Consider the following 12,902-nt stretch of genomic DNA (forward strand, 5'->3'; position numbering starts at 1 on the left):
GGAGCCGGGCGGGCGGCTGGGCGGGGGCTGTGTGGGGAGGGCGCGGGAGCCGGGCGGTGCTGGGGGGGCGGCTGGGCGGGGGCTGTGTGGGGAGGGCGCGGGAGCCGGGCCGTGCTGGGGGGCGGCTGGGCGGGGGCTGTGGGGGGGTTGAGTGCTGCTGTGTGGGGAGGGCGCGGGAGCCGGGCGGTGCTGGGGGGCGGCTGGGCGGGGGCTGTGTGGGGAGGGCGCGGGAGCCGGGCCGTGCTGGGGGGCGGCTGGGCGGGGGCTGTGGGGGGGTTGAGTGCTGCTGTGTGGGGAGGGCAGAGCTGCGGCCTGCAGGCAGAGCTGCGTCGGGGTGCGTGCGGCGGCTGGACTCCCTGGGACCCGCAACAGCTGTGCTGCTCTGCAGGTGAAGTTCTCCCTGTACCTGCGGTACCTGCGCGCCGTGGGCTGGGGATTCTCCGCCTGGGTTTTCATCACCTACGTTGCACAATATGCCGCCTTCGTGGGGTCCAACCTGTGGCTCAGCGACTGGACCGACGACTCGCTGCAGTACTGGAACAAGACCTACCCAACCTCTCAGCGGGACATGCGGATCGGGGTCTTCGGGGCGCTGGGCATGGCGCAGGGTAAGTCTGGGGACCCACCCAGTTGAAATGGGATGTGGTGAGCTGGGGGCACTTGGGCTGGAGAGCCCAGGGAAGGGTTGCTGAGGCCCCAGGCCTCTGCTTGAGCTGGCAGTTTGCCAGGGCCCAAGATTTCCCCCAGTGCACTGGATGGGGTTGCCAAGATTTCCCTGGGAGCTGGGAGCAGGCAGCTGGGGTCTGAGGCCTCCCTGGAAGCTGGAGGATTGCAGGCCAGCAGCACCCAATCTCTCCATGTGTGCCGGGGGTGTGTCGGGCCCAAGGTCCCGTGAGCCTGACCCTAACTGGCACATGCATGCGTTCTAGCTGCCTTCCTGATGGCCGGAGCCCTCCTGGCTTCCCGCGGTGCCATCCGGGCCTCCCGCGTGCTGCACCAGCAGCTGCTCAGCAATATCTTGCGAGTGCCCATGAGCTTCTTCGACACGACCCCCATGGGTCGCATCATCAACAGATTTGCCAAGGTGAGAGCTTGTGCCAGGGGGGACCCTGTGCCCAGTTGTCCTGGCGGGACCAGCGCCGGGGGTGGCAGCAGAGGGAGGGACGTTCCTTCAGACGTTTCACAGGCACATTTCTTGCTGCAATGCCAGTAGCTGTATCCTAGGAACCCTCACCCGGGGCAATTCCTGTGCTGGTGGAGAGATGATGCCTTCCCCAACAGCCCACTGCGTTGTCAGTAGCCTCACGTGGCAGCATTTGGTCAGGTCGCAGCAGGGCTTTGTGATGTGAACAAGGTGGGTCCAAACTAGGAACCTGACTGGCTTTGATCACGCAGAGCTAGAGCAGGAGTGGAGTCTAGTGGTTAGAGCTGGGGGGACTGAGAGCCAGGACTCCTGGTTCTGCTCTCAGATCTGGGAGGACGTGGGGTCTAATGATTAGAATATGGGGAGCTGGAAATCAAGACCCCTGCGTTCATTTTCCCAGCTGTGCCACTGACTCACGACATGCCCCATGAGGCAAGTCCCTTCCCCTCTCTCTGTGTCAGTCTCCCTGTCTGGACAGTAGGATCACGCTGAGCCCCAGGGCTGGAAGGCAGAGTAGTATCAGAGCTTCTCTTAGCATGTGCAGGGCCCTCTGGCCTCCTCCTGTCTCGCGGGGCCTTGCATCACTGCCTGCATCTCCCCTCTTCTCCATCTGTTCCCAGGACATCTTTACCGTGGATGAGACTATCCCCATGTCCTTCCGTAGCTGGCTGACCTGCTTTCTGGGCATCATCAGCACCCTGCTCATGATCTGCCTGGCCACCCCCTACTTCGCTCTCATCATCATTCCCTTGGGCATCTTCTATTTCTTCCTGCTGGTGAGTGGTTCTGGCACTTTCGGCGCAATGGGCGGGGCAGAGCTCAGCCTCTCTCCTTCTTTGGGCATTCCCAGAGCTGTGACCCCTGGGGCCGTCTGCCCAGCATGTGTCACTGCAGTCACACCTAGCGGAACTGAGGTCTCTGCCATCTGCCACGGGTGGGAAGGTCCTGGGTGCACATTGCAGTAATGGAGCTGCTTCTCTGGTCCCAGCGCATCTATGTCTCCACGTCCCGCCAGCTGAGACGTCTGGATTCCGTCACCAGGTCTCCCATCTATTCCCACTTCAGCGAGACAGTGTCAGGCCTGTCTGTGATCAGGGCCTACGGACACCAGCCGCGGTTCCTGCAGCACAACGACCGGATCATGGACATCAACCAGAAAAGTGTTTACTCCTGGATTGTCTCGAATAGGTGAGATGACTCCTCCCCCAAAGGGACAGACCAGCAGGGCCTGTATTCATCATGTGACTGGGCTGAATGCAGCTCGCTGCAGTAAAATCAGTGCACGTGATTTCGATGGCTGTGGGGGGATCACTAGGAGCTGGGGCTCTCCTGGCCTTTGGCTTATCTGAAGAGCCTCATTTGGCCTCTGGATGTTCTGGGTGGGTCTTGGCTGGCTGAACTGGGTACTGTGGAGCTAACCCCATAAGGTTCCAGACCCTGCATGGAGTCTGCATATTTCTGTTAGGAACAGGGGACTTTTGGGACAGGATCACATTCTAGCACGGGGCCTTGTTGGGGTGATTTTGGCTGATAGGGTGGGGCACTGCTGGGGGCTTCCACAGGCGGCAAGTTATATGGGCCCATGCTCCATCGATATTCAGGCTCCACCAATGTTTGGGCTTATATTTTCAGAGCCGTCCCGTCCATAGGATGGACCGGGGGAACCACCCCGGGCCCCGCTCTTTGGGGAGCCCCGCGCTTCAGTGGGACGTGGGGTACAGGGCATCCTGGGTGGGGGAGGGGCTAGCAGGGGGCCTGGTGCTGGCCAGCCCCTTCCCATCCCTGCTCTGCCCCACTCCATCCCTTCCCCCAAGCCCTGCTCCACCCCCTCCCCACCCCAATTCCACTTCTTCCCCCAAGCCCCCACGCTGCCTCTTTCCAGCTTCCTCCCCCTCCCCCAAGCGATGCCGGGAGCCGGCGGGACAGGGAAGGCTGGGGCCGGGTTGCTCGCTGCTGCCGGTGCCAGGCCCCCCACTATCTCCCCAGGCCGCCCTGGACCCCGCATCCCCCTGAAGCGTGGGGCCTGGGGCGGTTGTCCCGGTACATCCTATGGATGGGACGGTTCTGCTTGGACCCATTCTGAGCACCACCAAAAATTATACAAACCTGGTGCCCATGGGATTCATGGAGAACTGGGGAGGTAACACTGTGGGGTGCTGAGGTGTTCTGGGTCAGTATTAGGAGTATTGGATGCTTCAGATAGATTGGGGTGGTGCTGATGGGTGTTGGAGTGCTTGACTGAATGCTGGAGGGCATTGTTGGGTGTTGGGCACATTGCTGGTTGAGTGCTTTGGGTGGGTGGGGTTAGAAGCTAGGAATTGTAGAAAATTGATCATAGAATCATAGAATATCAGGGTTGGAAGGGACCTCAGGAGGTCATCTAGTCCAACCCCCTGCTCAAAGCAGGACCAATCCCCAATCAAATCATCCCAGCCAGGGCTTTGTCAAGCCTGACCTTAAAAACTTCCAAGGAAGGAGATTCTACCACCTCCCTAGGTAGCGCATTCCAGTGTTTCACCACCCTCCTAGTGAAAAAGTTTTTCCTAATATCCAACCTAAACCTCCCCCACTGCAACTTGAGACCATTACTCCTTGTCCTGTCCTCTTCTACCCCTGAGAATAGTCTAGAACCATCCTCTCTGGAACCACCTCTCAGGTAGTTGAAAGTAGCTATCAAATCCCCCCTCATTCTTCTCTTCTGCAGACTAAACAATCCCAGTTCCCTCAGCCTCTCCTCATAAGTCATGTGTTCTAGACCCCTAATCATTTTTGTTGCCCTTCGCTGGACTCTCTCCAATTTATCCACATCCTTCTTGTAGTGTGCGGCCCAAAACTGGACACAGTACTCCAGATGAGGCCTCACCAATGTCGAATAGAGGGGAACGATCACGTCCCTCGATCTGCTGGCAACGCCCCTACATATACATCCCAAAATGCCATTGGCCTTCTTGGCAACAAGGGCACACTGTTGACTCATATCCAGCTTCTCGTCCACTGTCACCCCTAGGTCCTTTTCTGCAGAACTGCTGCCGAGCCATTCGGTCCCTAGTCTGTAGCTGTGCATGGGTTCTTCCGTCCTAAGTGCAGGACCCTGCACTTATCCTTATTGAACCTCATCAGATTTCTTTTGGCCCAATCCTCCAATTTGTCTAGGTCCCTCTGTATCCTATCCCTGCCCTCCAGCATATCTACCACTCCTCCCAGTTTAGTATCATCCGCAAATTTGCTGAGAGTGCAATCCACACCATCCTCCAGATCATTTATGAAGATATTGAACAAAACTGGCCCCAGGACCGACCCCTGGGGCACTCCACTTGACACCGGCTGCCAACTAGACATGGAGCCATTGATCACTACCCGTTGAGCCCGACAATCTAGCCAACTTTCTACCCACCTTATAGTGCATTCATCCAGCCCATACTTCTTTAACTTGCTGACAAGAATACTGTGGGAGACCGTGTCAAAAGCTTTGCTAAAGTCAAGAAACAATACATCCACTGCTTTCCCTTCATCCACAGAACCAGTAATCTCATCATAGAAGGCGATTAGATTAGTCAGGCATGACTTTCCCTTGGTGAATCCATGCTGACTGTTCCCGATCACTTTCCTCTCGTGTAAGTGCTTCAGGATTGATTCCTTGAGGACCTGCTCCATGATTTTTCCGGGGACTGAGGTGAGGCTGACTGGCCTGTAGTTCCCAGGATCCTCCTTCTTCCCTTTTTTAAAGATTGGCACTACATTAGCCTTTTTCCAGTCATCTGGGACTTCCCCCGTTCGCCACGAGTTTTCAAAGATAATGGCCAATGGCTCTGCAATCACATCTGCCAATTCCTTTAGCACTCTCGGATGCAACTCGTCCGGCCCCATGGACTTGTGCACGTCCAGCTTTTCTAAATAGTCCCTAACCACCTCTTTCTCCACTGAGGGCTGGCCATCTACTCCCCATGTTGTGATGCCCAGCGCAGCAGTATGGGAGCTGACCTTGTTCGTGAAGACAGAGGGAAGCAAAATAACACATTGCGACATCTATAGCCAGAAGAGTAAGGGACAATAAAAAGGGATTTTTAAAAGTGTATTAGGAACAGAAGGAATCCTAACAACGGTATTGATCCATTACTAGATGGAAATGCTAAAATTTTCCTATTCTATTCTAAGTATGAGCGCCTTCTAGTAGTGTATTAAGCACTATAATTACACACCTGTCACATGTTGTTTGTTCTGTCATCCTCTCCCCAGAGGAAGAGGTGTGTGCAGTGAAGTGACTTGTTTCAATAGGTTTTTTTAGGGCTGTCAAGCTATTAAATAATTAATCACGATTAAGCTCGCGATTTAAAAAATTAATTGCGCAATTAATCGTGCGGTTAAACAATAATAGAATACCTTTTATTTAAATATTTTTGGATGTTTTCTACATTTTCAAATATATTGATTTCAATTACAACATGGAATACAAAGTGTACAGTGCTCATTTTTTATTACAAATATTTGCACTGTAAAAACCAAAAGAAATAGTATTTTTCAATTCACCTAATACAAGCACTGTAGTGCAATCTCTATCATGAAAGTTGAACTTACAAATGTAGAATGTTAAAAAAATAACTGCATTCAAAAATAAAACAATGTAAAACTTTACAGCGTACAAGTCCACTCAGTCCTACTTCTTGTTCAGCCAATTGCTCAGACAAACAACTTTGGTTACAATTTGCAGGAGATAATGCTGCCCTACATTGTCTCCCTGTCCACCCAATCTCTTCTTCTACCCTGCTCCGCCTAGGTACATTGATTCATAGGTTATAAAACCAGAAGGGGCCATTGTAATCATGTATCATGAACTCCTGCATAGCACAGGCCATGGGACTTCCCTGAATTCATGCAGATTTGAACTAGAGCAGACCTTTTGAAAAACATCCAGTCCTCATTTAAAACACAGTACTCCAGTAGCAGTCACACCAGTGCCAAATGTAGAGGTAACATAACCTGAGCCTACATCCTCTGTTGAGTGCTGTAGCTATTTTTAGAAATCTCACATTGGTACCCAAGTCTTTTTCAGAGCACTGCTTCCCAGGATAGAGTCCCCCATCCAGTAAATATGGCCTGCGTTCTGTGTTCCTAGAGGTATGATTATACCTTTGGCAGTATTGAAAAAGATATTGTTTGAGTGTGCCCAGCTTCCTGACTGATCAAGATTGCTCTCTGTCAGTGACCTGTCCTTTTCATTATTTATCATTTCCTCAGTCTGTGGGCCATCTGCAAATGCTATCACTGGCGATTTTACGTTTTCTTCCATGACATAGATAAAAATGTTAAATAGCACAAGGTCAAGAACCAATCCCTGAGGGAACCCACTAGGCGGAGCAGGGTAGAAGGAGAGATGGGATGGACAGGGAGACAATGTAGGTGTGAGGTGCAATGGAAGTGACTGGTTTAGGTTAGATACTGGATGATTTGGGGGAGGATTTAGGATGAGACAGTGAAAGTGACTTGGGGACAATTGAGCGTGAGACCTGGTGATTTGGGAGGATGATTTATGATGAAACATGGTGTGACGGTGTTTCAGAGCTACACCCAGGGTGAATCACTACCACCTGCTCACAGCATGAGAGAGCCTTGTCTGTGCCCACCAGGGGAAACACTCCTCAGACACCAGCTACTTGTCTCCATGAGCGCCTGCTCTTTCCCTCTGCAGGCGAGCAATTTACACACCTGCTTTGTCACACTTGAGTGACCAGTCCCCTATCCGCTGAACACCTGCTGTGTACACTGATCCGCTGGCTCCACAGAGACCGTGCACCATAGTTCACCGGTTTCACCTCAGTTCAGCAGTTGCCCTAGTACAAGGCTCTTGGACAGAAACTGAGGTTTATTTAACAGAGCTTGAGGTAAAGATTCAAATCAAAGCAAGTCTAAAGATTTGGAAAGATAAGATTACAAGTAAAAGAAAAACATTACACTCAATCTCTAGCCTAGACTTATTCACAAGTTACTTTTCTGTCTAATCAGGTATTTCTCACCCAAAGGTTGGTTCTTGCAGCGTTTGACCAGTCTAAAAAGCTGGGGTCAACTTTTCATGAACCAGGTTGACAGAGTGTCTTCTCCTGTCATGGATAACCACATGGGCAACTCTTTTCCTCTTTTACAGTCAGAGCCTATTGTCTGTTAGCCCATGGCCCCTTTTCCCAGAACTCTCTTGGAGTTTGTTTGTCCTTGTAAATCTCCAGCCAACATCTACTCCAGACAGTAAATAAACACCCTGTCTCCATGGGCGTCCATTGTTCTCATGTGGATTTGGTGGGCTCTCAGATGCCTCCTCCTCAAGTGGTAGTTTTCACTCCCAGCAGATTTGGAACACGAATATCCTACATTACATGGCTCTAAAATTGTTTTCCATAAAACATCTCCCAAGAACTAGGACAATCAGCTAGACCTTCGCTTTCGGCAGAGACCACACACAGCCCCTTTTGGTGTAATGTTGAGGAAATGGTCAGACACATATGTAATGTCCCTGGCGGCACATACCTGGGCGTGAGGTGACTGTGGGAGTCATGGGATACTAGGAGAGATGCTAGTGAGGACTAGCTCCATCCAGATCAGGCTGACATGGGGCTGGTAGCCTGGGGGACGTAACCAGATGACATGGCGAGGCTGATATCTCACCGTTGACTGAGTGGGTGTCTCCCCCCCTTCTATGATGCGCCTGCAGCTGTGCCCCCTTTTGTTTTTTGTATGTATAAATACAAGGGAAGATATATGGTGTTACACAAGGGCTTTCCAGGGGAATACCCAGGTGTGATGGGACGGGGAGAATTTAGGATGTAACTGGGAGATGGGGATGATGAGAGGGAAATATTTAAAACGAGGCACAGCCAGCTGCCTGGGAGGGGCAGTTTAGTGTGAGTTGGGTGATTACTGGGAAAGAATATTGCTGGTCAGACAGTTGTTTGCCAGTGGGGTTTTATTAGGGTGCTCGCTCGCAGATGAGGTAGGGTGTGACAGGGTGGATTAGTAGGGAATATTGAGGCCACAGGTAGGAGATTAAGAGCAGCAGTTCTGTGTGAGAAACAGGTGCCTGAGGGGAATATTTATGGTGAGGCCTGGGGAGGAGGATTGTGACGGACGTTCACTGCACTGATGGGTGCGGTGAGCGGATGGGGTGGCGCTGGGTGTTCCGGGTGGCCAGGAATGGTGCTCACTGTAAGTGCCCCACCATGCAAGCGTAGGTGCAGGCAGGCTTCTCTCTCCCACGCCTCACCACCAATGCGCTCCCTGCTGCAGGTGGCTGGCCATCCGCCAGGAGTTTGTCGGGAACCTGGTGGTTTTCTTTGCGGCTCTCCTGGCCGTGATTACAAGGGACTCTCTGGGGAGTGGCATCGTTGGGCTCTCCATCTCCTCAGCACTCAACGTGAGTCCAGCCGCTCAGGGGAACAAGGCCTCTCTGCTGTGCGGGGGCCTGCTCACATCCAGGGGGGCAGGACTGTTCCCGGTGGCAGAGCCTCAGTGGCTGGTTCCTGCCTTCAGCTGGGAAGTGCTGCTGGGCATTTGGCCGGCAAAGGGGCTCTCCTCCGGGGGCTGCCAGCTGGGAGGGGGACACTGCTGGGGGGTGCTGGGATGGCTGGAGATAAGAAAGAGACGTTCCCATAGCGAGGGGGGAGGCACATGCTGGTCCAGGACAGGGACACTCCCTCTGTGGGTCCTGGGCCAGGATGGGGCTGGGAAGGGGACTGTCCCATTGGGAGGAGGTGGGGACAGGGCAGGGGCTTTGCTGCTGGATGCGATGGGGTGAGCGAGGTTGCGGGGGCTGCTGCTTGGTGTGTTATAGCAGGATGCGGAAGCTCCTGCTAGGGGCACTAGGCCCTAGGAAGGGGTGAAGGTTTGGGTGTTCCAGGCTCAGGACCCGCTGGTCTCTGCTGTGCAGATAACCCAGACGCTGAACTGGCTGGTGCGGATGACATCGGAACTGGAAACCAACATCGTGGCGGTGGAGCGAGTTCATGAGTACACGCAGGTGGAGAATGAGGTGAGAGCGGGTGAGGGAAGGGTGACTGGGAGATAGAGCGGGAAGTGGTACAGGGAGAACTGGGCACCTCTGCATATCTCACTTCATTTGCATGTTGCTACCCAGAGTGCTTTGCACCACAGTTCCCCAGTTATCAGACATCCTTTTAACACTCCTTTGCCAACCCCCAGGCTCCGTGGGTGACTGAGCAGCGACCACCCCCAGGCTGGCCTAGCAAAGGCGAGATCCAGATTACTGACTACCAAGTCCGGTACCGACCTGGGCTGGAGCTGGTTCTTCATGGGCTCACCTGTAATATTGGGAGCACTGAAAAGGTGAGAAGCCTCCCCGACAGACCCCTCTGGTTCTTTGCTGTCAGCTGATGATGGGGGGGACCCCCCTCAGGGGTTTGATTCCAGGACTGAAACACTCATTGATTCAGATCAGAGCCAGAAGACATCACTATTTTGGAGAGTCCTCGAGTTTGAGGCCAGAAGGGACCACCAGATGATCTTGTCTGACCCTCTGTGTATCACAGGCCACCAGCCCCACTCAGCACCCACCCATGAAGCCCAACAACCAAAATTAGACAAAACTACAACAGCTCTTAGACTAGATTATCTGCTGCCGCAGAGGAGAGGAGACACTTAGTTGCACCAGTGCCCGAGGCCCCTGCAGTGGCAGGGAATTGACTGAGATGTACCAAGATAGTCCTGGCAAGTGACCCACATGCTGCAGGGGAAGATGAAAAACACCCAAGTTCACTGCCAATCTGACCAGGGGAAATTCTTTTCCAACGCCACATACGGTGACCAGTTAGATCCTTAGCATGGGAGCTAGAACCAGCCAGCCCAGCACCTGAAAGAAAGAATGCTCGGTCTCACTTCAGAGCCCTGTCCCCCCACATCCAGTGTCTCATCTCCAGCTGTTGCCATCCCTGATGGTTCAGAGGAAGGAGACACCCCACCTCCCCAGAGAAAAAACCCACAGAATACATTGAGGGAAAGGAAAAATTCCTTCCTGACCCCTCCAGGTGACTGAAGTCCTGAAGCATGAGCTTTAGAAACATGAGACAAACTGAAAGGAACCCCAGGGCTTCCAAGCCCTGCTCCCCACCATAAGAACAGCCAGACTGGGTCAGACCAAAGGCCCATCTAGCCCAGTATCCTGTCTTCTGACAGTGGCAGGTGCCACATGCTTCAGAGGGATGACCAATCCTAGTTTTTTTAATCTCGTCTCATATGGAAGCTGTTCCATACCTTGATCATTTTTGTTACCATTTTCTGAACCTTTTCCAATATATCTTTTTTGAGATGGGGCAACCACATCTGCACACAATATTCCAGATGTGGGCATACCAGGGATTTATATAGAGGCAATATGATATTTTCTGTCTTATTATTGTGGCAAGATGGCCAATGTTAGTATGGTGGGTCTTGCGTTTTTCTTGGCAGAGGGACTAAGACACCACCCCTTGCCCCTGCTCTTGGGCCACCGAGGTCTCTGCTAGTGGCCCAGAAAGGTGGTAGAGGAGGGAAGCGGGGGAGGGGTCTGGGTTTGCTCCTCACTCTGAGCCCCAACCCCTCTTATTAACCCCTGCAGGTTCTTACCCTCTTCCCCCTTGGGTGGGGAACCTTCGGTCCTTATACGCTGGGGGAGGAAGTCTCCCTCCCCTGCTGGGGCAGGCTCTCCCTTACTTCAGTTCTCTGGTCTTTCAAATCTAACAACACACCTCCAAGCTCTAGTCCTCTCTCCTTCCTCCTCCTTTTTCTGACTGCCTGAAGCAGGGGGTTTTATTAGGTTCCTGACAGGGCTTAATTGACTACAGGTGCTCCAATTAACCTATAGCAACCCTCCCTAGTCCACAGGGAACCATGCCTTAATTAGCCTAGGGTTTATATATTTCACCTCTACCACTGCTCCCTGGCCATTCTGTATCACATTATCCATCCCTTTCCTAATTGGGATAATTAGGTTTTTAACGGCTGCTGCACATTGAGTGAATGTTTTCAGAGAACTATCCACAATGACTCTGAGATCTCTTTCTTGAGCAGTAACAGCTAATTTGGACCCCATAATGTTGTATGTATAGTGGGGATTATGTTTTCCAATGTGAATTACTTTGCACTTACCAACATTGAATTTCATCTGCCATTTTGTTGCTCAGTCACCCAGTTTTGTGAGATCCCTTTTTACTTCTTCACAACAACCATGACATGCTACCCTGTCATACAATTACACTCCTAAATGTGCCCAGGTCTCTCTCAGAACTAATTCAGTTGTTTGCCTCCATAACTCCTGTTGGAAGTTAATTCCAATGCCTCTCTCCTCTGCAGGCTAGAAATCTTCTAATTTCTAAATAAGCTAAAATAACCCCAAGCTCTTCCAGTCTGCTCTCATAAAATAGTCCCTCTGTTCCCTGGATCAGCCCTGCAGCTCTTCTCTGCACTGGTTCCTGTTTGAATTTGTCTTTCTTGAACATGGTTGGCCAGAACTTTACCCTGTATTCCAAATGACGTCTTACCAGTGCATTGTACAGTGGCATTAATACTTCTCTCTCTCCACTGGAAACGCGTTGCCTGATACATCCTAGGATCACTTTGCCTTTTTTCCAGCCATATCACATTGGTAGCTTGTCATCCTGTGACCAACCCACACACTCAAGTCTCTCTCCTCCTCTGTCACTTCCAAATGATGAGCCCCCCCCCCCAACTTGTAGCAGAAATTCTTATTATTAGACCCTGAGTACATGAGCTTACACTTTTGTATTATTGAATTGCATCCCATATCTGTCACTCCTGTCTTCAAGGACACTTCTACTATTTGTGCCAAGGTCATTAATATTAATAAAAATACTGAATAAAATTGGTTCCTTGAAGAACTCCACTAGTGACCTCCCTCAAGTCACCTTTCAGCACAACCCGTTGCCTTCTTCCCTTTAGCCAGTTCCTTATTCATCTTGCAATTCTTGTACTAATCCCCATCTCCTCTAATTAGTAATTTTCCATGTTGTTCTGTGACAGGATCCCCGGGGTAAAACCTGGAACTGGGGTACCACTGTACTCTCCAGCTTGGGCTGTCTTGCCAATGTTTTGCTAGGGACAAACAGCAAACCCCTCCAGGTGCTGTTATCACTCAGCACAACAGCGTGTGGAGCCCCACATTCAGCTAGATTGCATGCATGCTCCCAGAGCCACTCACGAATCACACAGAGAAAGGCACCAGTCAGGCTTGACAAAGCCCTGGCTGGGAGGATTTAGTTGGGGATTGGTCCTGCTTTGAGCAGTGGGTTGGACTAGATGATCTCCTGAGGTCCCTTTCAACCCTGATATTCTATGATTCTAATTCCCCTCAGCTCCCCAGCCTGGCACTCCAGAGCTGTACTGTCCTGCCTGGTCAGAATCCTGACCTGTGTAAGTTTATTACCCAGTCTGCCCCTCCCTCAGTGTGGAGAGACATACACAAGCCTTTGTAAACTGAACTGAGATTTCCCAAGCACTTCAACCAAAACGTACTGTTTTAGGTAAAATATAAAACAGATTTATTAACAACAGAAAGATAGATTTTAAGTGATTATAAGTGGTAGGCATAAAAGGTCAGAGATAGTTACCAAAGAAAATAAAAGTAAGCACACAGTCTAAATCTTAAACCTTATTCGACTAGGCAGTATTTGGATCAAGCAGTTTTCTCACCCTACTGGATGTTACAATTCTTAATACACAGGCTTCCCCTTTCAAGCCTGGGACCAGTCTCCTCAGTTGAAGT

General features: G+C 51.5%; 1 protein-coding gene across 2 annotated transcripts in view; it reads left to right on the forward strand.

Moving 5' to 3' along the window:
* ABCC2 (ATP binding cassette subfamily C member 2) overlaps positions 1-12,902 on the forward strand; it is a 71,644-nt gene that overhangs the window by 37,398 nt on the left and 21,344 nt on the right. For both annotated transcript variants that reach the window (XM_074959560.1, XM_074959559.1), the window contains exons 22-28: positions 389-608; positions 930-1,084; positions 1,765-1,920; positions 2,133-2,332; positions 8,417-8,543; positions 9,057-9,158; positions 9,329-9,472. In XM_074959560.1, the coding sequence (XP_074815661.1) occupies positions 389-608; positions 930-1,084; positions 1,765-1,920; positions 2,133-2,332; positions 8,417-8,543; positions 9,057-9,158; positions 9,329-9,472 (1,104 nt within the window). The remainder of the gene's footprint in view (positions 1-388; positions 609-929; positions 1,085-1,764; positions 1,921-2,132; positions 2,333-8,416; positions 8,544-9,056; positions 9,159-9,328; positions 9,473-12,902) is intronic.

The sequence above is a fragment of the Natator depressus genome, chromosome 7 (assembly GCF_965152275.1).
Source record: "Natator depressus isolate rNatDep1 chromosome 7, rNatDep2.hap1, whole genome shotgun sequence".
Classification (NCBI taxonomy): Eukaryota; Metazoa; Chordata; order Testudines; family Cheloniidae; genus Natator; species Natator depressus.